The 26,621-nt window shown below is 44.7% G+C and overlaps 1 protein-coding gene across 1 annotated transcript in view; it reads right to left on the reverse strand.

Moving 5' to 3' along the window:
• Positions 1–26,621, reverse strand: part of KSR1 (kinase suppressor of ras 1) — a 228,655-nt gene that overhangs the window by 42,544 nt on the left and 159,490 nt on the right. Inside the window, exons 6-10 of the mRNA XM_088456139.1 lie at positions 20,992–21,052; positions 16,856–16,939; positions 15,315–15,376; positions 15,090–15,196; positions 9,763–9,931 (exon numbers count right to left, since the gene is read on the reverse strand). Coding sequence (XP_088312265.1) covers positions 9,763–9,931; positions 15,090–15,196; positions 15,315–15,376; positions 16,856–16,939; positions 20,992–21,052 — 483 coding nt within the window. The remainder of the gene's footprint in view (positions 1–9,762; positions 9,932–15,089; positions 15,197–15,314; positions 15,377–16,855; positions 16,940–20,991; positions 21,053–26,621) is intronic.

The raw sequence follows: 26,621 nt of genomic DNA on the forward strand, positions 1-26,621 counted from the left end.
GCTTGTGTCGTATGGAGGTGGGGGCAAAAATAAGTCATATTTTACCTACTCTAAAACCCGGAAGTGCGCACAGCCTCACTTTACGCTATGCTCTTACAGGAGTTGGTGGCTATCTGAATCTCCCAGATAATTTTCATTTATCATTCCAACTGTGTTGTACTTTAAGCATGTGTTATAGTGTAATCATTGCACTATTATCATTGTGCTGGGTGTGTAGGCAACGTGTTCAATTGCACACCCTGTACGGGTAGGGTATGTAATCTCGGCCTCTGCATAGCCGACACTGGAAGACCGAACAGTCAGAATCCCGACGGACAAGGTAAGTACCTTATCCATACCCCCCGCCCCCCCAACCCTAACCCTCCCTTAGTGGTGCCTAACCCTAACACTCCCGGGGTTTGCCTAACCCTAACCCCCGCCCGACCCCTAAACCTAACCCTTCCTGGGGGGTGCCTAACCCTAACCTCCCCCCTGGGAGTGCCTTACCGTCCCCAGGGGGTGCCTAACCCAAAGTCCCGCCAGGGGTTGCCTAAACCTAACCCTCAAGCCCCCCCCCCCCCCCGCGACTAACGCTAATCCCGTCCCCGCCTACCTTTGTTCGGAAACCCATCTGTCGGGAATCCGTCATCGGGCCAAAGATAGGTGTCGGGATTTAGACGCCTATCTTTAGTCCTATGTCAGGATTACTGCATCCCCCCTGTACATCACACTTCAGTGGTAATATATGAATACTTGCTAAGCTCAAGTTATGAGCTGGATAATTGACAGTCTATACTGAAATAAACTGCTGCACAACAACACGTTACCAGGAACAGAGAATTAATGTAAGTCAATGCACAAGTCTAAATAAAAAATGAGAATAAAGATATATTTGATGTCTCAATTTTTCCATGGTCACATTGTTTAAATCTCATGGCAGCATTTTGATGGCAGAGGCCAAAAATCTATATGAGTCCTTGTGTCAGTGATTGAGTGAGGGGAGTGCACAGCTGCAAGTGAACCCAGGCAAACAGCTGTTGGTCTTACTGGCTCCACTATGCTATTTTTGTTTTGGCATCTTGCTGTATTAAATATGATTTACATACTTAACCCTATCAATACTTGAATACATATGCTAGAGCATTAACTGAGATAGATTCAAAATGCTAACAGTAACTTTAGAGAACCTGTAAAGTATTTTACATATTTATATTTATTTGCAGATAATGCGTCACAAATGGCACATGGAATACATCAGAAGATGTCATTCTAAGTGGATTACTAATACTTATTTTAAAACTTTGGGGTTGATTCAATTAGATTCACCTGTGAGTCTGTTCAAATAAGTCCAGCCAGACTAGCTGATTTTTGTTCATCATCCCCGCGGGGCTTCGTGAGATGAGGTGCGTTACCTGCTTTCCACGCCACTGCAATGGCAGCTGGCCACCCTCGCGGCTAATGGAACCAAGCCCTTTGTTTCAAATCAATTTGTATTTAATTAATCCCATAAATAATGATAAAGATGGAGGATCATTGAGTAGAGAGACATACACCAAAGATTGAACAGACCACACTGAAACACGTAAGCTTTGCTATGCATTCACACATTTGATGCTGTTTCTGCTACTCATATTAATGTAGGCGCAACATTGATGAGAAAGATTATTCAAATTTGGATATTCCAGTATTTTACCATAATAAGTATATTTATTTTTTAAACACCCGGTTTGGCTAAAGCTGTGTTCATATGGACTCATCACAGTTTGTTACTCACGTAGCATGCAAGGAGGATGAAAGGTATATTACATAACAATAAGATACATGCAGAATGCAGCTGTATTCTAAAGCATTCCACAAGAATACAAGGTTGTGTGCTCACTAGTAAGTTGTGACCTTTGCTTCTTTAATGTACCAGGGTATTCAATTTCTGTGTCTCACTTTTAGTTTGGACTGGCTAGGCAGTATCGCCATAAAATATACAAAGGATCTCATTACAGTAATTGCACACTATAAGAGGTTTAGTGCATAATGGTTTAAATTGTGATATCCTCGTCAAAAGTAAATTCCAGTTGGTCTTTGAGGCTCATATTTGCTAACATGTCCTCTTTTATTAAATTTTTCATGGGGATTGGTACATACACATATGTATATACTCACATACCATATTCCTTTAAACATCTTTTTTTTTTTTTTTTTAATATAATCATTTCAACCTAGAGTACATAGGCATACTTAAAAGAAAAATCCTTGGAGAGCTACATGTTAACCAAGGACACCAGCTGTCCAACCCTGGCTTCAATACTTCATAACAACCATGACATTTAAATAGCTCTTGAATATACTAAATAATAACTCCTATATGGTTCCATAGATGTCCCACTTGGACATGTCGCCACTGCTTATGCTATGTAATGGTGACAAATATTATAACTGGTAATGACATCAACTACTTCATCAATACAGGTTGAGTCTCCCATATCCAAATATTCCGAAATACAGAATTTATTTAGCGTGACTGGGATAGTGAAATCTTTGCTTTCTGAGTTCAATGTACACAAACTTTGTCTAAGGCACACAATTATTAAGAGTATTGTATAAAATTGACTTCAGGCTGTGTGTATAAGGTGTATATGAAACATAAATTAATTTCATGTATGTACACAAACTTTGTTTGAGCCACAAAATTATTGAAAATAATGCATAATATTACCTTCAGGCTGTGTATAAGGTGTACATAATACATAAATGTATTCTGTGTTTAGATTTGGGTCCCATTCCCAAGATATTTAATTATGGTATGGAAATAATATGAGATATGGTAAGAACTTACCCTTGTTATCTCTATTTCTACGAAGTCCATAGGGTTCCACAGGATACCTTGGGGGTATAGGTGTGAAGTCAGTCGCAGGGCACCAAAGAGTTAAGCTTTCAGCCTCCCAGGATGCACTAGGTCCCCCTCCTATACCCCGCCCCCGGGCCAAGGCACCTCAGTTAGTTACCAAGCCATAGGCCGGAGGAGGAGAAGGAAGAGAGAGAACAAAGATCTGGACACATACAAGAATCACATTCTCACCAGAGGGAGACGGAAAACCGGTGACCAGAGCAAAGCCCATCTGCAGCACAGGTGCGACAGGGCGGGAGTCCTGTGGAACCCTATGGACTTCGTAGAAATAGAGATAACAAGGGTAAGTTCTTACCATATCTCATATTTTCTACTTCAGGGTCCATAGGGTATCCACAGGATACCTTGGGGATGTCCCAAAGCAGTATCCTTTAAGGGTGGGGACGCTCCTGTGCAGAAAGGAGAATCCGCCGCCCGAAGGAAGCATCCTGAGAGGCGAAGGTGTCAAACCTGTAATACCTCACGAAGGTATGGACAGAAGACCACGTAGCAGCCTTGCAGATCTGAACTGCCGAGGCACCACGTCGAGCTGCCCACGAAGGACCCACAGACCTAGTGGAATGAGCCTTCAGAGAAGGAGGGACCGGTAGGCCTTCATGAAGATAAGCTTCAGAAATAGCCATACGGATCCAGGCTGCCAAAGTTTGCTTTGAAGCAGGCCAACCCTTTTTACAGAAGCCATAGAGGACAAACAAAGCGTCCGACTTCCTAAACGAAGAAGTGCGGTCAACATAAGTCCTTAAGGCCCGCACAACATCCAAAGAGGCCTCACCCACGGAAAGACCCGGTGAGTTAAAGGCCGGAACAACTATTTCCTCGTTAACATGAAACTGGGAAACAACTTTGGGAAGAAACTCGGGCCGAGTGCGGAGCACTGCCCTGTTCCCATGAAAAACCAAGAAAGGGGGTCTACAAGAAAGAGCCCCTAACTCAGAAACACGTCTGGCCGAAGCAATGGCCAGAAGGAAAACAGTCTTAGCTGTTAGCCATTTAATATCCACTGAGCCCAGTGGTTCAAACGGCGGTCCTTGGAGAGCCCTCAGGACCACAGCCAAATCCCAAGGCGCCACAGGTGGAACAAAGGGCGGCTGAATACGGAGAACACCTTGCATAAAGGTGCGCACATCCGGGATTGTAGCAATCCTACGGTGAAACCAGACAGATAGGGCCGAAACCTGTACCTTCAAAGAAGCAAGGCGAAGCCCATGATCTAGCCCCGCTTGCAGGAAGGCGAGAATCCGAGACAGACGAAACTCCCGCGGTGCATAACCTCTCGGTCGACACCACTGGAAGAACGTATGCCACACGCGATGGTATATCCTCGCGGAAGACGGTTTCCGAGCTCGTAACATGGTACGCACCACAGAGCTGGAAAACCCCCGGGACCTCAGCATGGCCGTCTCAACAGCCACGCCGTCAAAGACAGCCGAGTCAGGTCCGGGTGAAGACAAGGACCCTGAGACAGAAGGTCCGGTCGTAGCGGCAACCGCAGAGGACTGTCCACGGACAGACCCTGAAGGTCTGAGAACCAGTGCCGTCTGGGCCACGCGGGAGCTATCAACAGGAGCGTCCCTCCTTCCTGTTTGAATTTCTGGATTACCCGTGGAAGAAGGGAGACCGGAGGGAACAGGTATGCGAACCTGAACGTCCACCGGACAGACAGAGCATCCACCAGAGACGCCCCTTCGTCTCTTGTGCGAGACCCGTACACCGGCAACTTGTTGTTGTGCCGGGACGCCATGAGGTCAATTTCTGGAAGACCCCACCTGTCCACCAGTAGTTGAAAAAAGTCCGGGTGCAGGGAGCATTCCCCTGGATGAACGTCCTGGCGACTTAGAAAGTCCGCCTCCCAATTTAGCACTCCCGGGATGAAGACCGCTGATATGGCCGGAAGATTGCGCTCCGCCCAAACCAGGATCCGAGAGACCTCTACGAGAGCCGCCCGACTGCGAGTTCCTCCTTGCCTGTTTATGTAGGCCACGGTGGTAGCATTGTCCGACTGGACCTGCACCGGGTGACCCTGGAGAAACCGCTGTGCCTGCAGGAGAGCATTGAAGACCGCACGGAGTTCCAAGATATTTATTGGAAGCTCCGCTTCTGTCGGCGTCCACCTGCCCTGGAACAAGTGTGGACCCGAAACTGCTCCCCAGCCCCGAAGACTGGCGTCCGTTGTCAACAGGACACAATTTGGAACCCAGAACGGACGTCCCTTGTTGAGGTGGGTCGTCTTTAACCACCACGCAAGGGACAGGCGAACCTCCGGGGTGAGCACAATCGTCTGGAACTTCAGAGACTGAGGCAGCCCGTTCCACTTGGAAAGGATCAGGTGCTGCAGAGGTCTGGAGTGAAACTGGGCGTATTCTACCATGTCGAACACCGACACCATGGAGCCCAGTAACCTCATCGCCGAGTGTAAGGACACCCGGCGGCTGTGCAGACAACTGCGCACCCTTGACTGTAAAGCAGAGATCTTGTCCTCCGTCACGAAGATCCTTTGCTGTCCCGAGTCCAATAAGGCTCCAAGATGCAGAATCCTCCGAGACGGGATTAGAGTGGACTTCTGCCAGTTGATTAGCCAGCCGTGCCGTTGCAGCAGTGCAATGGTCAGGTCCAAGTGGTGTAACAGGAGCTCTGGAGATCCTGCCACCAATAACAGGTCGTCCAAGTACGGCAACATGCGGACTCCTTGCAGCCGCAGAGAAGCCGCCATGACCGCCATCACCTTGGTGAACACACGTGGTGCTGTCGCCAGGCCAAAAGGTAACGCCCGAAACTGGAAGTGGTCGCTGCGGATTGCAAACCGAAGGAACTCTTGATGGCGCAAAAGAATAGGGACATGCAGGTAAGCGTCCTGTATGTCCAATGACACCATGTAGTCCCCAGGTTCCAGCGCCAGAATGACGGACCGTAGGGTCTCCATCCGAAACTTCGGGACCCGCAAAGACTTGTTGAGTGCTTTGAGGTTGAGAATCGGACGATATGACCCATTGGGTTTCTGTACCAAAATTAGATTTGAATAGAAACCCTGGCCCCTCTGGGAGAATGGAACAGGCACTATAACTCCAGCCTGGAGCATAGTGTGCAATACCTTCCGCAGCTCCGTAGCCTTGTTCCGGTCTGATGGTAGACCCGTGGTGAAGAATCGAGCCGGGGGTCTGTGCCGGAAGGAGATGGCGTACCCGTGGGAGACCACCTCCAGAACCCAAGTGTCTGTCGTAGTGAACGACCAACACCGGGAGAACTGCAGCAGGCGGCCTCCCACCCTGGGATCCCCCAAGGGGAGACCCGGACCGTCAGGCCGCAGGCTTGTCATCTGGCTTGGGGGCCGGACGTCTGGTACTCCATGCCTGTTTCCGGGGCTTGACCGATTTCTTAGGGCCAGCCTGTCGAGGAAACGACTGTGGTTTGGGCCTGCCCTGGGCCCTAGATGACCGAAAGGACGATGGTCCAGAACCAGAAGGAGCAGCGGCCGACGGGAGACAAGCAGATTTGGCTGCCGCCAGCGTGGCCACAATCTTATCCAGATCCGGACCGAAGAGAACTTCTCCGGTAAACGGCAACGCTTCCAGACCTTTCTTGGAATCTGCGTCCGCCTTCCAAGATCGCAGCCACAAGGTGCGACGAGCAGCTACCGCTGCTGAAGAAATTCTAGACACCAGAGTACTAATGTCTAGAGCCGCCTCGTTGATGTAGGTGGCCGAATCACGGAGATTGCCAATCAACTCCGCCTGTTCGGCCGGACAGTCGGAATCAAAAGAAGCCTCTAATGAATCCGCCCAGCGCTCCATCGCTCTGGCAACCCAGCAAATGGCCATAGCCGGCCGTGCTGCCCCCCCTGCAAGGGAATAAGCGGACTTCAGGCAGATTTCTACCTTGCGGTCCGTAGCATCCTTAAGGGAGGACATGGATGGCATCGGCAATGTGACACTACGGACAAGACGGGTCATGTGAGAATCCACCTGTGGAGGGGATTCCCACTTAGCAAAATAATTATCCGCGAACGGATAAGCCACCGCCAGGCGTCTCTGCGGCTGGTATCTTTTGCCAGGTTGTTTCCACGCCTCCTCTAAATGGTCCACCAACTGACCCGAAAGAGGAAAGACTGTGGCATCGCCCTTCACATCTTTGAAAAAGGCATACTTAGATTTAGCCGCTGGGGGAACTTCGTCCTCAATCACCAAGGCTGTGCGGACCGCCCGAATAAGTCCAGGAATATATACTTTGGACTTAGCATCAGCGTCCTTAGTATGGAGAGGTTCCTGATCGTAAGGATCCAGAATCTCCCCATCATCAGACGTCCCTTCGTCATCCTCATAAGGAGCGGACAGAGACGCCACCGGCCTTTTATGAGGCCGCATCACAGACTCCCCTTGCAACACATCCGACAAGTGCTGTACAGAACTCGTCAGGGAGTTAACCCACGCTGGCTCCTGAGAACCCGGGAGCGGGGAAATAGGGAGACTGTGGGGTACCACCAATTGTCGTGGGAACCCCTGCATGGGTGACGACACCACAGACTGCTGGGACAAACCCATCGGAGTAAACGCGGGCTGCGGAGCTAACTGGCCCACTAAAGCTGTTAACGCCTGAGCGAAACAAGCCCAGGGCGGCTCCTGTACCGGTGCTGTAACCGTAATAGGCCGCGCCATGGACAAACACTGCCGGCAAAGGCCCTCCGCGCTACCCCCCCCCTCCGCTAACGGTACTTTGCACGTGGTACACTGTAGCCGGAGGGGAAAATCACTTTCAGACATGATGGCACCACGTATGTGACCTCTCTCACCAATTAAGTATTAAATAGGCGAGAGACCACCCTGCAGCACCGCACCGCAAGGGCTTTAGCAGAAAAAACAGGGACAGTAATAAAGCTGACAGTTTAGAGAAGAAAAGTTACAGGCAGCGCTAGCACAGTCACATACAATGCAGAGAAATAACAATTCCTGCACTAACAGCGCTGATCACTCAACTACACAGACACAGGGCCTGGTAGGACACAGCGCTGCATACACAGACCTGAGCCACAGCGGAGGAGAGGTATGCGGGGGGACCCAGACCACGATGCTTCCTTCCAGACTTCCAGCAGCGTTCACCATGCGTTGCAGAGAAGATGGCCGCCGAGGAGCAGAGAGAAGCGGCCTGGGGGAGGAGCGCTGACACAGGACCAGTCAGCACAGTGCAGAGAGGGCTGTGTGCAGCGGGGGAGGCGCCGGCTGTGAGACAGGGAAGGCGCGCTCCCCTGGCATGCATTTAACCCCTGGGACGCCGCAGCGCTACCGCTCTGCTGCGGTCCGCTGTCCCAGGGGGTAGTGGAAAGCGCAGGTTCAGTACCTGGCTCCACACTGCAGCCAGTCCCCAGGGAGCCCCCTGCCTGGGGACTTAGGACCATGTGACCAGCGGGGACCCACCACGGGACCCCGCTGCTTACCTTTGTCCCCCTTGGATCCGGCCATGGTCCGGAACATCCAGGGTCACCGCTAGCTGTGACCCCAGATGCTCACCAGCATCCCCGGATCGGTACCGGCGTTCTGGTACCGGCGGGGGTGTAGGGAAGACAGCATGGACGTCAGGACTGACTGTCCATGCTGTACATCCAGATGTGCAGCCACAGCTGCACTGAAGAAAGCTTCAGGGGCTCTTCTAGCCCCCACTCCGACAGGTGCACCCGACGCCGGCCGGGCACCAAACTAAACTGAGGTGCCTTGGCTGGGGGCGGGGTATAGGAGGGGGACCTAGTGCATCCGGGGAGGCTGAAAGCTTAACTCTTTGGTGCCCTGCGACTGACATCACACCTATACCCCCAAGGTATCCTGTGGATACCCTATGGACCCTGAAGTAGAAATTCCAAAATACGGAATATTCAGATTTCCAAAATACCCCTGGTCCCAAGCAATGTAGATATGGGAGACTCAACCTGTATAAGCAGCACAAATGATATACAAATGGGACCATTATTTACAAAAATGGAATTAAATAAAAAGAAAAGCCTTCCATGTCACTTTATAAAAAAATAAAAAAACAAGCACTTTATGGTCTCGTTCTTCCTTATGAGCTTTGTAAAAATGGGCAAAATGTTTGAAAATATTTTGCTTTAGTTATGCATTTTTAACTGTTTTCCATTTCCTTTTAATACACCGCACTACTACCAATAAAATGCACTTCGCTGGTAGTGTGAGTAATACTGTGTTCTAAAATTTTTATAGATCTTCTTGAAAACTTCTTGTTAACGACTGAAAGCCATATTAACTGTGGATAGGTTTAAGAGGACTAAACAGTCTCTTCACAAAAATAAGCTTCATAGCACCGGACACCTTGCTGTACAGAAGCTTGCACAGCAATGTGCAACTAGAAAACAAATTGTTGGACTGTGCCCAGAACACATACAGTATATATTGGAGATTAATCCAATTTGTGTGTAGGGCGGGAGTTTCTACAAATAGTAGTTTACACAGTGCACCTCTCTGTACCTTGCTTAGAACAGCAAGAGGAAGAGTGAACACAGGGCTGGGCATACCGATATGCAGCAGGGGTTGAACGAACAGTAGGGGCTAAAATAGGGTTGGGCAAAAAAGCTGCCCTCCAGCTGTTGTAGAACTACTACAAGTCCCAGGGCTAAAAGGTGAAAATAATACTCTCTTATGACAAAACTTACAAACGCTGAAAAATTAAGCTTTCGATTAAATGTGAAGACAATTTGTTGAATTGGCCCAAGTGCTTGTAAAAATGAGAGAATAAAAAAAAAAAACCACTTAAAACAAATGGTTCTAGCAACAACATTCTATATAGCTGTTCTAATTCATCACAACCTTTTTATTTTCTTGGTCACTTACGACACCAATGACATGGAAACGTCACCAATGCAGCATAACCATTAAATATGTTACCTGGAAAATTGAAACGACTATCTTTGTAACCCATGGGAGATGGGTTTGGAGGGGTGGTAGCACTTGGAGGATTTGAGGACTGGAAGGGTGCTGGTGAAGAAGGTGTAGAAGAAGTGGTTGAAGATGGGTTGCTGCTTGAATCCAAGTGGTTTATTGCTGGTGGATGGTCCTATATATATGTAAAAAATAAATAAAATGGTTGAAAGTAAACTAAATTCACATAATATTATTTCCAGTCTTATCTCCAAATAAATAAATTTTCTGGCACAGACAGAGAGAGAGGAAAAAAAAAAGATAACATACAGAAAAAGCCAAAGAGACAAAGGGCCTGATTCTAGTACTCATCGCACCGCCCCACTACTTCTGTGTCCAAGAGCAACTGTTATCATTTGTATCGGCATTTACACCTTACCCCACGAGATCAGACTGAATTGGGCTTTGAATAGGATGCCTCTCTTACAACACGCCCACCAACACTCCCATGAGGCTGCTCTCTTGCGTGCATATGCCCAGTTGCCACACAGAAACAACCATTACACGGACAAAATGAAAAATCCAAGGTGTGCCCAATTCAGATGCAAAGATGAATATGTTGCCCTGATTGCTATGAATTAATGCACCAATAAAAAAGGCTCTATGATATGACTAGACAGAGGAAATCATTTATGATAAACAGCATTCACACAATGCTTAAAAATCAGATTGCAAATAAAAGGAAACTTATGTACTTACCTGTTAATCCTTTTCTTCGATTCCTTAGGGGACACAGGCTTTATGTTGGTTATAGGTTGGTGGGTTGGTGTCTGGGCACCAAATAGTTAATATTTGTTCACCACAGGTCAGGCTCCCCGCTCCCCCCCACACAGTGGCACTTCAGTTAAGTTAGCAAGCCTAAGGCAAGGAGCGAGGAGAAGGAAGACCAGCACGCACTCAAGTCCAAACACACAGCAGATGTGAACAGGAGAACACTGCAAGCCAGGTGTGTCAGGGTGGGCGGCCTGTGTCCCTTATAGAATCGAAGAAAAGTATTTAACAGGTAAGCACATAAATTTCCTTTTCTTCTTCCTCCATAGGGGACACAGGATGTACGCTGGGACGTCCCAAAGCTACAACCCTAAGGGAGGGGATGCTCAAGGGCTGCGATGAGAACTCTTCGCCCAAAAGCCACATCAGGGGAGGCAAAGGTGTCAAAGGAATAGAACTTCAGAAACGTATTGGCAGAGGACCAAGTAATCGCTTTACACAGCTGGTTCACAGAAGCACCACGTCTCACTGCCCACGAAGTTCCCGCCGACCGGGTAGAATGAGCAGTCACCACGGACAGGGCTGGAAGCATAAGCATGACGACTAGTCAAATGGATCCATCTGGCCAGCGACTGCTTAGTAGCCGGCCAGTTCAGTTTGTGAAATTCATACAGAACAAAGAACAAAGTCATACAGAACAAACTTCATCCTACGCAAATCCTTTGTCCTGTCCACATAAATCCGGAGAGCCCGCACGACATCCAAGAAGGCCTCCTCCGGTGAAGAATCTGGAAAGAAGGAACCACAATCTCTTGATTAATATGAGACATGGAAACAACTTTAGGAAGGTATCGTAATCACGTTCAAAGGACAGCTCTGTCCTGGAGAAAGATTAGAAACAGAGAGCGACAGGACAATGCGCTCAAGTCTGACACCCGCCAGGCAGAAGCTGTGGCAAGAAGGAAGACCGTCTTCCAGGTAAGCCAATGAATGTCCACTGTGTCTAGAGGCGAAGACTGAAGGACCCTAAGAACCGAAGACAAATTGAAGCCACCGGCGGTACAAATGGAGGCTGTATGTGGAGGGTGCCCTGAAGAAAAAAGTCAGATCATCAGGTAACAGCACAATATATCTCTGAAAGAATGTCCCCTGTAGAATGTGGGCTCTCTACCCTCTTGTGCTTTTGCATTCTCTACTTTCATCTACTTTTTACTCGCTACTAGGGCACCTAACACTTGGTTGCTTTACTCTGTTGCTTATCTGGGTATTATGGTCGCGAATGTGGCAATGTGTATTATCCATGTCCTGTATTGTATTGTACTGTAAGTCATTGGTCAACCTATTTGTTAATGTACTTTGTAAAGCGCTGTGGAACACTTGTTGCGCCATATAAATAAATGAAAATAATAATAATGAAAGAGAACAGAAAGGGCTGAAACCTGCACTTTCAGTGAAGTAAGGCGGAGGCCCAAATCCAGCCCCATCTGCAAAAAGGAGCGAACTCGAGAGAGTCGGAATGATCTGGGGTTACGATCCCTAGCCGTATACCAGTCAAAGTAAGTCCTCTGAACCTAATAGGAAATTCTAGCTGAAGAGGGCTTATGGGCATTGAGCATAGTGTTAATGACTGACCTTAGCTCTCAAAACGGATGTCTCAAGAGCCACCCCGTCAGAGCAAGACGAGCCAGATCTGGATGAAAGCATGGGGCCTGAGACAGAAGATATGGCCGCAGTGAAAGACGCAGAGGAACGTAGATGGAGTCCCTTAAGATCTGCGTATCAAGCCCTTCGCGGCCAATCGGGAGCCACTAGGATCACCGTGCCCCCCTTCAACTTTAACTTGTGGAGGACCTGCGGAATCAGAGAGATTGGAGGGAAGATGTACAGGAGCAGGAAGGTTCACTGAACCGAAAAAGCATCCACAAGAAAGGCCTCCAGGTCTCTGGTGAATGAGCAGTACCTCGGAACCTGGCGTTTGTGTTGAGACGCCATCATGTCGATGTCCAGCAAGCACCAGCAAAGAACCAGGAGTTGAAAGACATCCAGATGTAGGACCCATTCACCTGAATAAACATCCTGGCGGCTTAGGAAGTCCTGTCCCTGTTGGCGGTTTACATTCCCGGAGTGCAAAATTGGGAAATGAAGATGCCTTTCGACCCGGAGAAGAATGCAACTAACTTCCCTCATGGTGGCGCGACTGCAAGTGCCACCTTGATGGTTTATGTAGACGACAGCCTTCGCATTGTCAGATTGTACGACTCCGGAGGAGAGGCAAAGCCAGACAAAGAGCTCTAGAAACTGCTCGGAGCTCCAGAATGTTGATCGGCAATTGGCTCTCCTGAGCCGACCATTGACCATGAAAAGTCTGCTGGCAGGACACTGCCCCCCACCCATGAAGACTTGCATCGGTGGTGAGGAGAACCCAGTCCTGAACCCAAAAGGGACGTCCCCTGGACAGATGGGACCTCTGGACCCACCACAAGAGGGAATGACGCACTTCTTGTGAGAGAACAATCACTTGAGACCTGAGCTGCAGATGGGATTTGTTCCACCGGGCTAGAATCTCCAACTTGAGAGGCCAGGAATGAAACTGGACATATTCCACCATGTCGAAGGTGGAGACCAGAGAGCCCAGAATCTGCATGCAAGAGTGTACTGACAACCGGCAAAGAAGCAGAAATAAACAAATTTTGGTCTGCAAGTCCCAAACTTAAGCAGCCACCTCACGGATATGCTCTACAAGAGACAAAAGCTCATTCCTGTGGGTACCTGAAGTGAGGCCATCCTCCAGGGCATCAGTCCAGCGACCGATGGCCTTAGCAACCCAGGCTGATGCGAGGGACGGACAAGCTGCTCCACCTGCATTAGAGTAAATAGACTTAAGAAAAGTTTCCAACTTCCTTCCCTCGGATCCTTAAGGGATGCTGTGTTAGTAAGAGGAATGGTGGTATTTTTCACCAGACGGGCCACATGCGCGTCGACCGGAGGAGGGGACCCCCATTTAGCCCAATACGCAGTAGGCAGAGCATAAAACGAAGTAATGCGCTTAAAGACCTGGAAGCGCCTATTAGGATGGGACTCTGCCTCTACCAAAAGGGCCTCAAGCTGTACCGAAGAAGGGAACTGTGAATCTGCCTTCTTTTGATGTTTAAACACAGGAGCATTGGACATAGGGGCCGGTTCCACATCCTTGATCTCCAGAATAGAAAAGGACTCAACAACAGAGTCTACAGATATGTTTTCCTCATGGTCTGTGGAAACTTCAGAATCTGAATCAATATCAGACAAGCGTGTAGAGCTGTCCCTTCTAGAGGGCTTATGTACATTTAGAAACGCGCTCCCTGTCCAGCATCTGTTTGAAAGATTTTGACACCTGTGCCAAACCCTGAACTGACTGCGTAAAGGATCCAATGAGGTTCCCACACACCAGAGCTAGGAACTGTGATGTGCCAATAAGGGTAGAGCAATGAATGCGAATGCACCACAAATAGAAAAATAAGTGGGGCTATACAGAGACTGAGACTATGCAATGTACATTAAACAGTCATACACACAGAAACATTCAATACACAGTAGAAAAGGCAATAAGCTCTCAACAAAAAAACCCCAATAGGGAAGGAAGGAGCTATATGTATAACCTGACCACTGAAGGCGAGGAATACAGGGAGACCGCGAGCCTGCACTCTATGGAGACGAGCTAAACCAGCAGGCACTATGAAAATGGCTGCCCAGCGTCTATGAAGGAGGGAAGAGAGGAGAAGTCACCCTGGGACAGAATGCGTCTTATGAGGGAAAGGGGCCAGGGGCGTGGGAGGAGGAAACTAGGAGAGCCTACCTCCCCCTTCTGGCAGGACAAATGGCTGCTTACACCGCGGCACCCCATTGCTCACCTGCCCTAGTGGTCTAATGGGGATGCAAAGAGGATCTAGGTTCCCACTGCCAGCACCGCTTGTGTTTTTGACCTGTGGTGAAAAGCTGCGACAACGCGTCTCCCTGCAAGCAGGGAGCTACCTTACCTGTCCCCTGGTGTGCCAGCTGCGGCTTGCAGCTTCCTCCTGTGTCTGGAGCTCCTGCCGAAGACGCTGACCCAGTTGCCAGCGCTGCGGCCGTCGGCGCTGAGGTGATAGAGCAGCAGTGTTGACGTCATTGCGCTGCAAATCTATTTGCACAGCTTACACAGTGTGGCAATCTGCTGCAGGCACCAACAAAAAACTGAAATGCCTGTGGCTGGGAATGGGGTATAGGGGTGCCTGGGCTGTGGTGAACAAGTATTAACTGCGTGGTGCCCAGACTCCAACTCACCAACCTATACCCAGCGTAAAAATTGTGTCCCCTATGGAGGAAGAATATATCTATATTTTGTCTAAAGGTTTTTCATAAAAATATTAGAAGTGGTAGCACATATAAACCTTTAAGTCAATGGCTATTTTTATAATATGGAAAACAAAAAAAACACACAAAACAATCTTAGTGAAAGTAAAACAAATACAATTTAATGTGAGCATATATAATTATAGTGTGAGCAATACTCTGCTCTGGAAAGCAGTCACTCATCATTTTACAGTACTCCACGCTCTAGATACCTTCTTAGTGAGGGCTTTTGGTAGAGTCCCAAACAGCGGTTCTGCAGGTCTATCCACCTGGTTGTTAATATCCGATGGCACAGACTCCGTTCTTCTTATTTTTGGTACTGCAATTAAAGCAAAAAAAAACAATAAAAAAGTATGTGTTTGTTTACTGCGACTTAAGCAGTGATCTAGAATTGTGAGGGCTACCACCCCTACCCCTATCTCAAACTTGTAACTTACAAGGAAGGAATGATATTCTACACGGTGGGGCTTCTTTTGTGCATTTGTTATGACATTTTAACCTGCAGGTTGAAAAATAAAACAAAAAACATTATGTTCATTTCATAGTATTTTGCCAGCACCACTTCAAGGACTGTATATATTATTATATTAGGATGAGAACAAGGTATATTGATGAGGCAGAGAGATCAAGAAATGGATATACCCACAGGCACTTTAGTTACAGATAATGAATAAGGGACAAAGCAAAAGGGAATTACACCTCTAATAGAGACAGTGATTTTGCCATCACTGTGGGTGATTAATAAGACCCAAAGGGAGGCCTGTCACCCCAGCATGGGGGCCAATACTAGAAGCTCCAAAAAGCAGTTCCTATTGCGGCATCCTGTGCCTAGAGTGGCGGATCGGGTCATCCAAGAACAAGTCACTTACATTTTACATCTACTGTACACAAAATTGTGTCATGCTCTAAATAATGCCCATAGTAACACATATTGCAACTGTTTGGGCATACTGGTATGTTATTTTAAATATTTAAAGCTATATATTTTTTCAATATTACACTATGATGTGCTTTGTAAGTTGAGATACATGAATCTTCATGGAGTTTTTTTGACAACATTGCTCTCAGTGCAAGACATATTCAATAGAGTGGCGTGAGATGGCGCACTGTGGCAATGACACTCTCACGCTAAGGTGCTGTGAGTGTATTTTTGCACTACTAATCTTACATTTGCATAGCACTTTCAATTTCAAAAATTTGCACAAAAGTAGCCAAAAATTTAAACAGATCAGCAAACAAACAGCAGAATACTAGAGAAAAAGTAGCAGGATATAGGCCCTCATTCAGAGCCGTACGCTCTGAGCAGAGCGCACGCTCTGAATGAGGGCCGTCCTCCATAACTATGGAGCGTCCTCCTGGACGCTCGTATAGCTGTGGGTCACCACCCACAGCCTATACGAGCGTGCAGTTTGATGGCCGCGATGGTCTTGACCATCGCGACCATCAAAACTGCGAGCCGGAGCCTGCGGTTGAGGTTTTCAACCGCAAGGCCCGGAGTGATTTTGGCTCTATCAGAGCCAAAATCACTCCCACTGACATCACTACAATCAACACAATCTCCCACTGACAATCAACATCGACAGCACGCCCCCTTTGATCAGACACAACGAGCGAAGGAAAGTCCTTCGCTCGTCGCGTCTGGCGCATGTGCACGACGGAGCTCTCTCCGTCGTGCGCATGCTCAGTGCAGAACATCGACCCACTTGCGAGCGGACAGCCGCTCGCGAGTGGGTCTGAATCAGGCCCATAATACTTACAGAAATCTGTTGATATTCTGACAGTTGGGATCCCTTACCCAGCCCAATTATTTCTATCTATAATCACCTTCTAATATTATATTAGTAGTATTTTTAAATGCTGTCAGACTTTAAGCTCCCTATAGAATGGCATGCTTGCTACTGCACGCTACCCCTCCAGTACACACTTGGCATCAAAACACAACAAATACAATAAAAACAGACAATTGGGTATAAGTTACCTGCAGTGTTTACATTTAACTCCGAACATCATACTCTTTTGACAAACGTGACACATTTGCGATAACCAAGATTTTGTAGAAAATCTGTTAAAATAAAGAAAAACATGAATAGGCCGCTGCAAATAATATATAAAGCTAAAAGAAAAAACAAAAACATGTTATTCAAACCATAAAGGTGGCGCCACATGGCTGCTTTAAACCATACCGCTCATTCACTTAGTTAAACTGCCATATTCCCATTTTACAAATGTTTAATTACTGCTAAAAGAGGACACGGCATGCCACAAATAAAATGGACGCCTGTAGAACAGCATATTATGTGACCACTGGTTTTTACACTTTCCCCAAAACACTTCATTTAATAATCTGCTCCAGTCCTTAAGTTACTGTATGACACACTGTTTAAAACTCATTGCCATCTATGTAAAGTTCAAGTAGCACTTACACAGCACAAAAATTACCCTCAACAATACTTTTCTCGGTACATCTACTGTAAAAAAACAACAGCATAAAGTATGTATGCAAACAGACACATGTCCATAGACTTTTGGCAAGGTAATTTTTTTAAAATATTCAGAATTACAAATATATAAAAACACAAGACAGTCAAAAGTACAGCTAAGTAGGTTTTATTTTCTTTCTAGAAAACGATTAATTGAACAGTGCTGGATTGTGGAAAATGTAACAAAATCTTAGCCACAGGCACAATGATCAAGAAATATATTGGAATACACTAGTGATAGATAATCACAAGGCTTCCTCTTTTAATTAAGGCTCTCATGTCCTATGTGTTGCAGAATATCACTAATTAAAAACAGAGAAGCCATTAAGTATTCCACAATCCATCAATGCGAACTAAAAAGGTACACGTACACCTTCTTAGCAAGCAGCATGTTTTCTATGCCACACAGGGCTTCTGTAGTGTTATTTTGTAATCATGAATAACACTTTGTGCTCTCCTCATTCTATATTTCTCTGGCGGTCCTCCTGGCAAAAATCCCCGGTTGCCTGGCACTGTGATCTGGTGCTCAACTGACGTTTCATATAAAAACGTAAGCACAGCGCAACTTATTGGCTGTGTCATAGTGCTGGCCAGCATCAGAATGGAGTGCAGAAAAGATCGATCCCCCATTATAGAAGGAAGGGAGCGGTTGCCAGCGGGAACAGCAAAAAAACAGCACTTAACAGGGATTTTGTTTTGCCTGCCTCCGGGCAGGTGGAAAAAAATTCACCGATAGTGCCGGCTAACGGGGATAACTGAATAACCCCCGGGGGATCAATTAGCTGCGGTAATTTACAACGGCTAATTAAATTCCCCCCCGAGAGTTTAAATCAGAAAACAACAATCTTAAGTTTCTAAAAGAAAAATGAAGGTTCAAACTCATGAACAGAGCCAGAGATTCCCAACAAGGACATTGCACACTGGCCTGGTCTATCTTATGAATTACCGTCTGTTTCGCATGAAAAATGTTTCTCTAAACAACGCACTAAACAGTGACAGCTTTAAAACATTTCAGTGGTTGTTGGTAATGAAATTATGTGTTCCATGTGTATAAAATATGCAAAGAGACGGCCACAAACAAGGAAGTGACTTGGGTGACCATTCCGTGCAAAATACTTTGAAAAGAAAGTTTAATTGACCATGAGCAAAGTAAATTACACACTGTTTCGTGTTCAAATATACTGGATAATAGAAATTAAACAATGCATTTCAGTTTTGATTAACTTGCAGAGAGATGCTTTTGTGGGAGCTTTAAGAACTATGTATGGGTTGCCAAACTACCACACACTACATTGTACAGAAATGTGCTTGAGCACTGCAAGGCTATGGGTTATACATACATACATAAAGCATTGTGATATTGGAAATAATGCAAATTACTCTTTGGAAAGAAAAATGCAAGTATTGCTTGAGATCCTAGCTTCACAAATGTAAAATACTGCAATATTTCCATTCAGCAGATTATTTCATTGTTTTGTGTGATACGAAAGACATCTGTGTTTTGAAGCAGCTATGCCTATATAGGGTAGATAAAGTGTAACTTGGTGGGTCTAGGCTGATGGGGCAGCTGTCATGATTAGGAAGCACAAAGGAGAAGCAAACCTGCGGCGTCTCGGCCAACTGTCATTGTATGAACCACCGACTGGCTTTTGCTAGTGCCCAAGAGCTGCTCAGGTGCCTTAATTAGTAAAATTGAATGATATCTTAAGACAACTGTTCTTTTTTCAAAATGTCCCCATTAGAATGGCCAATTTCACTGAAATGGGCAAAATAAACTGAACAGTCCTCAGATTGAACGTAAAATGGCTAGTGAGGTGGCCGTCTGTTGACTTTCTGTACAGCCTTTAACCACCTACCTGGCATGGTCGCATTGTTTATGACCACACCAGGCAGTGCGTTAACTGACTTCTCAGCCCCTCTGTATCCTCCCCCAGTGACTGCCATGCTGCAGATCAGTCAGCATGGAAGGACTTCTCACCTGGAGGCTGCAGAGAGCAGCAGCCGCGGGGGAAATGTAAATTAAGCCTGCCCTACCTCCGTGTGTGCGTTAAGAGAATCCTTGGGTGGTGTCATTGCTGAACTAGAAAGAATCCGCTGAATGAATTGACGACATCACAGCTGAAGGTCTAAGCAATTATGAGAACATACAATTTCATAGCCTCACTTATGATGCTTTCAGATGTGCTGCCTCATTTCTCTAAATTATCTAATTGACAAAAGCAAGATGTTCATTTAACAGATATAGACCCTATCTAAGAAACTACAAAACTATGCATTATGGAATTGTAACACAAACCTGCTACTCATTTTAAAAATCTCCATCTACGTCTTGCTTGTGAATGGTCAGTCCTTAGAATAAATTGTTCTAATGCTACTGCTTTTAAGACAAATATCTATGGTAACTACATAGACCACCTAGAAGCAAGATTTCCAAATATGCCAATCATATTCTGTTTTTCAAGAGTTATCAATATAGAGAACCATGAGAAAATGAGGCTTGCGATATTCTTTTTGAGCATTATTCTAAAAATGGAAGTTCTTCAATCTTAAACTATGAAAGTAGTAAACTAGAATGGGCAGCTGCATCAAAAGGAGTCCTTCAAAATCTATATTCTAGACACAATGCATACATTTTCCACATCAACTGAGCTCTAAGAATCTGTTCCACATTTAGCAAACTTGCTGCTATTGGACTGACTATACCTGTAAGCACATTGAATGTAAAAGATGATTTTCTACTTTATAATGAATTAAAAGCTATTTAAGGAATCATAAGAAACAGAGCCCACTAAATAATCTGATGCTGATTTCACTATAGAGGTACCAGATCCTACAAAGTTTCATTATGAAAAAGATGCAGACAACTGGACCTCTAAGAAGAAGAGAATAATATATAAAATGTTAATCTTAACTTTAAATTAATAAAAGGTCAGAATTTCAATATGTCATTATTGCAAATGCCCCCACACGGCTACTTCTTGATGCCACAGAGCTGGCAACATTTTCTGGGGAACACGGACTTCACTGTAACTACTCATACAGTGTGTGTATTCTTACAGTTACTTCCTCTCCCAGTTCTGTACTGCTGAGAAAAATGCATCAGATCAATTTCAATCATTAATCAATTTTAATTAAGAAATAAATTTAGAAACTAGTTTATAAAACAGATTTGATAAACGTAACAAATCTCCAAAAATGTTAAATGTTATTTATAGCCACAACATCGTACTGACAATTTTGTAAGACACAACAAACTGATCATGCCGTATACTTGTGGAGGTTTCTGGATCAATGTAATAGGGCATGTATGGAAGAATATCAGGTCTAGATTAGCCACCACAAAATGATCATGCTGTATACTTGTCGTGTCTCCTGGATCAAAGAAATGGGGGAATTCATGGAAGGTTACTGAGAAAAGGGACCATACCCCCTCCCCTCCCACCTATTTACCATATAGTGGGGTGCAGATAAGCACAATCGTGGGGGGGAGCGACTTTCTACTAAAGATCACATTAAATATAGCAAGAAAATGCCCTGCAGATGGTTTACCTATATATATTAATGTTAAGTTAAGCTCCATGTCACACAAGAAATATGTATTGTTTACACTTGCCAATTCCTTGTTATAGCTTACCTGTGAGTTACTGAAAGCCCTATATCTCTCCTTACCATCTGTGGCGACCCTTGTGGAACATCTGAAAAGATAGACATATTCTCCTTATATCCAACACTATGTTTTTTGCACCGTAAATACTGGTGAAGTGATTCATGTAAAACCTTGCTTACTTTTAGCACAGCTCTGCTGTTACATTTTCAAAAGGAAACCCACTAACCAACAAGCACCATGAAGAACAACCCCAGCTACAGCTGACTGGGTTATCAATGTGGGATCAGCTAAGTCATAAATAACACACAGGGTATATACAGTATATACTAAATAGGAAAAGTGTTGTTGTTGCCCATAGCACCAATCACATTCCAGCTATCATTTACAAGAATGGATAAGATACTCAAGCTAGGATGTGTTACTATGAGGATACCTCCACTTTTCCTTTTTAGAAGTTTTAGTAAATACAACCCTAAGGGGTAAATTTACTAAGATGGGAGTTTTATTAAGAAGTGATGTTGCCCATAGCAACCAGATTCCAGGTATTATCTTCTAGAAGGTGCCAGATAAAGGAGAAGTAGAATCTGACTGGTTGCTATGGGCAACATCACTTCTTAATCGAACTCTCATCTTAGTAAATTTACCCCTAAGAGTACTAATTTTGTGCAGCTACAGTAAACAGACTTAAATTTTACGTAACTATATCATTATTATTTTTAATAATCTTTGTTTGCTACAAAGACATTGAAACTGCTCATGCCAGTTGTAAAGTGTTACTGGATTTTAAAAGACAGACAGATAGTGAATTAAAAGTTTAACTTTGATTGCATTTGTTTCTGCTTTAGGAATATCCATAAAAAAAAAAAAGTACAAATTTAGCTATTTCTATCTGGAGGAACTAAAACAATAATTAAAGTTAAGGTGTCAGGTTACTGCTGTTTAACCAGCAGTATTTAAAAAATATGGATAGTTCAAGAACTTAGAAGTTTAAATTTAAAACAAAAAATTGTTAAAAAAAAAAAAAAGTAATGCAAAAAAAAAACATCAATTGATAAAATGACAGCAGCAAATTACGTAGATTGCCATAAAAATAATACTGTTCTTTCATGTTGATGTTACACAAACGTCGTCCACATAGGCACATTTTGATTGCTTACCCAACCTGAAAAAAAAAACACAGAAAAAAAAGACTGTTACAAGATAGTACTACAAAGCATACACTACTTCAACACTCAGGTTGGTCATATAGTTACAGAGAAAAAAAGGCAAGATATACTTGGTTGATACCTTAGTGATATTTCTAACTCTTTAATAAATGCAATACTAAATAGATTACAAAGTTACCAAATAAGTATAAAAACACATGAAGTGCGCAGACTTTATTATTTTAAAGATTTTAATGTTCTGGCTTTATTAATTGAAAGATTTTAATCTTGGCCTGCTAGTTAAAATATTTTTAGTTTGTCACAATATGCCCATATGTTTAATGAATCAGTCCACTATTTATCACATCAAAAAGGTAATAAATGAAATCATTCACTTTAAATCGAAAGAACCCTAAAAACCTTATATAAGATTGCTGTTGACTAATACAAAAAGCTAGAAATGTGTCTCTGTAATGGGAATAAGCAGTTATATCTCTCCATAGATTGCAGTTTGTGTGTCTTTAGTTACCACATCTAGACATCAAAGCTTATGACTTATATTTTAATGCACCAAAATACGGAGACCGAAAAATATGAAATTACTTTAAACTCCATTAACCCTTTTACTTTTGAGTGTTGTATTAATCCTGTGCGAAGGCCAAATTTCAAAGTAAGGGCTCGTCACATTCCAAAATCAATATTACGTAACCGAAATCAAACGTGATTTTGTTTTTTAAGTAAACACCACAAATAAATACTTTGCGGTTCTTGTTTCGACATTAATCTACCTTTCAAAAATAACAAAAAGCAGGCTTCCACGGGGCATATTTAACTGACCGTGAGATTTTTGAAGCACAAAATAAGGTGGCTTTCATGCTCAATTTCAGATTAACATTAGGTGCATTCATTTTTCTGCAAAAACCAGAAGGAAATTGAAAATAAACATGGGGTAATCAGCCTACCCTAAAAATAGTTAAACAAATATTGGATCACATTCTAGACATTTTTTACTGTCCATAATAAAAATACGGTATATATATTTGGTGCTTTTAAATGGCTGAGTTTAACTATTTTAAGAACAGTTAAAAAATGATAAAACTATTTTATTTTTGTTAAAATATATTCTGTACTTAAATATGGGGTGCATAAATATGTCTGTAAGCAGATTTTTGAGTCATTTGAAGACACTTTAAAAAAAACACCTGTAACTCCCACTGGCAATCATAGAAACACCTGACCCATCCATACAGCACTCCCATATAGATGTCCCACATCTTATAACCCATTATTCTGTACTTTGACATGACAAGTAATTATCGGCCCAATTAAGTTCATTAAAAACTTTTAATTGACTAATTGATCATTGGGGGGTGGGGGAGGGTCAAGTCCCAACATTTTTACCTCAAAATAATGTTTTTTTTCCCAGGCTGCGAGGAGAGTCATTTTAAATCCAATTGAAATTACGAAGCCTAAAACTCTCACGGCTAACTGAATAGGAAAATCCTCGCGGCTGCGTGGGGGAAAAAAATTAACGAGCCCAATTCACTACACTATGTAGAAAAAAGTGATTGGACGCTGACAGCAAATAGATCTACGAGATTTTATTGATGTCAGTATTTTGTAGGTCCACCATGTGCAGTGATTACTGCAGACACCCTTCTTGGCAAACTTTCCACAAGTTCCTGGACAACAGCAGACTGTATGTTTTGCCATTCCGCCCTGTGTAAAGTGACCAACTGTGACAATGAAGAAGGTCGAGTTGGCCTAGAATGCACCCGTCGCTACAATTCATCCCAGAGGTTCTCAATGAAGTTAAGATCTGGACTCAGAGCTGGCCAGTCCATCCAGGTTACCGAATTTTCTGTATACCAGTCCAGCCCTGGAAACATGACAGGTGACATTGTCGTCCTGATAAAAACAATTGTTGTTTTCGTTGAACTGCAAGTGCATGGGCCTGCTTACGAGTGTTCTTGTCGAAAGCACCATATTAATGTCGATGGGGCTGTAACCAGGGCAGCGGGGCGTTGTTCGGGGCTTTATAATCATTCTCACTTGTAGCTACCTCTTATTTTATCCCCAGCATCTCCTGGCCTCCCCCATCTCTTCCCTGGTCCTTCCCCATGAGGCCATGCCCCTTTTTTGGGTGCGTTTTGTCCCCATTTGAAAAATAGGGGGGGGACGCCAATGCTCTTTCTGGCACAGGGCACCAAAGTCTAGTTACGGCTCTCAGTGGCCATTTCTAACTTGTGTGTAAATGGTATGCATTTCGCTTGCGTGGGGGTGTCCAATCACTTTTGTCTACAGTGTATTAGTGTTCACACTTAGCTGTTGTAGCAGCCTCGCCGCTGCATGAATAGATGCCGTGCGCATATGCAGGGCATCCATTCACCTTAAGGAAGAGCTTCGGGGAAGCCCAGCACCTATGTAGATGCTGGGCACGCCTCCAATAGTGATGCCGTTAAAAAAAAAAAGTTTATTCAACATCGGGTCACCAACATCGGAAACATTGAGACTTTTTATTTTTACAGGGGCTTCTTGCACCAGGTAAACTTTAGGGAGTGAGGGGAAATGTACTTTTTCCCAGCGTCTGTGTGTGGGGGGGGGGGGGGGTTTCTGCTGTGCTGACCGATCAGCAGTAATTGGCAGCACTGCAGACACTGGGGGAGGGTGCATGTCCCTCTTAGAGCAGCAGCTGTGTGAAGATTCTCTTTCTGCGGCTGCCCACAATAACTGACTGGTCACCTTATTGCGACCAGGTCAGATAATGCACAGCCTAGTGTGGTCGGAAAAATGCGAACATGCCAGGCAAGTGTTTAAATGAAAGGAGCCCTTTTTTCAATTTGGAGGAGATCAGGTGTTTAGGTACCCCCGCCCAATCTGTGGAAAATTGTATTTTTTGTGGTACAGTTTCAAATATTGTCTTGGTTCTTACCAGACAATAACTACTAAAGGGGGCACTTCGTTCGAAAAGGGACACTCTTAGAAACGAGCAGGGCCGTAACTAGGGTAGTGCGACATGTGCCACGGCACAGGGCTCCACAGAGCAGGGTGCGCTACTCAGCGGCACCTGTCAATTTTCTGTTTATAATAATTCTCACTAGTAGCTTCCTTTTCTTTAATCCCCTGCATCTCTTGGACATCCCCATCTCCTACCTGACTGACTCCACTTTCATTTGGCCACCTCTCCAAGCACCTTCAGTCACATCCTCCTTTATTTAATGTATTCATTTCAAAATAGTATCGTACCTGGGACTCAAACCCATCACCTCTCACTGGGCAGTCAGACACCTTACACATGCAGCTATCTGCTCCTGCAAATCAAATTTCTTATGCCCCTTCCCCATGGGGCCACGTCCTTTTCCAGACGAGCTCCTAATGTCACCAATTGAAAAATGGGGGGAGGGTGCCAATGCTCTTTCTGGCCCAGGGCACTAAAAAGTCTAGTTACAACTCTGCAAACAAGGGTACTTGCATCTTTCGATGGGACAAGGTGGGCATGATAGAGGGACTTAGGTTTTTCCATGCTGCATGGCCGCTACATTTTAAAGCCAGGTTGTCATTTGGCCAGGATATACCTATAACACTACCCAACAGACATTTTGATTCTGAAATTATATCTATCTATCTATCTATCTATCTATCTCTTTAAAGGGGTTATGTATCCAGCAGTGAAAATCGTGGTGACGTGGACCAGTGGAAAAGTTGCCCATAGTAACCAATCAGCTTTGAAGTAGCATTGATCAAGTATAGTCTATAAAATAATAGGCAGGAGTGATTTGTTTACATGCAGTCGTGGCCAGTGTAGCTGCACTTTCTGTTACTCTGACTGTCACCGCCCCTTCCCCGCCCCTAAATGGCTGCAATATGTCAATTATGCTGCAGCTTAGGTTGCACTATGAGCAATCTCACAGACACTGATCGGCGCACCAATCAGCCACCATCAGAGTTGTCTGCAAACCGTCCGGTATAACTCTGAGTCAGGTCCATCATGAAGACCATTAATATATAGACACATGGGAATGTTGTCAAGGTCAAAATGTTGGTAGTTAAAATGTCCAACGTCTGATTTTTGTTCACAAGGGCTCTGGCTCTCTCTCAGACCTACCACTGCAATGTTCAACCCAATCCCTAAATCCCTTTGAATATTTCCAAATACAATATTTTTTAGGCTCCTCACCACAGACCCCACTGCTCCGCGACCTCACTCCTTTTGAACGACTCTGTAAATATTGCCCCATGTATAAAGGGATGATCTCTCAAATATACGGCATTCTCATTGATGCTGCTCTGCCTACTAATAATCCCCGTGAATCCTCCTGAGAGATAGATGTTGGCCCTCCACCTGAAGAAGAGGCTTGGGATGGCATGAGACTGGCAATTGCTAAAACCTCTATTTCTACCCGCCTTAAAGAAACTTCTTACAAATTGTATTACCGTTGGTACCATACCCTAGTACGGCTCTCCCATATGTTCCCTTCTGCTTCACCCCTCTGTTGGAGAAACTGTGGCCTC

The sequence above is a fragment of the Taudactylus pleione genome, unplaced genomic scaffold (assembly GCF_031769625.1).
Source record: "Taudactylus pleione unplaced genomic scaffold, aTauple2 ptg000687l, whole genome shotgun sequence".
Classification (NCBI taxonomy): Eukaryota; Metazoa; Chordata; class Amphibia; order Anura; family Myobatrachidae; genus Taudactylus; species Taudactylus pleione.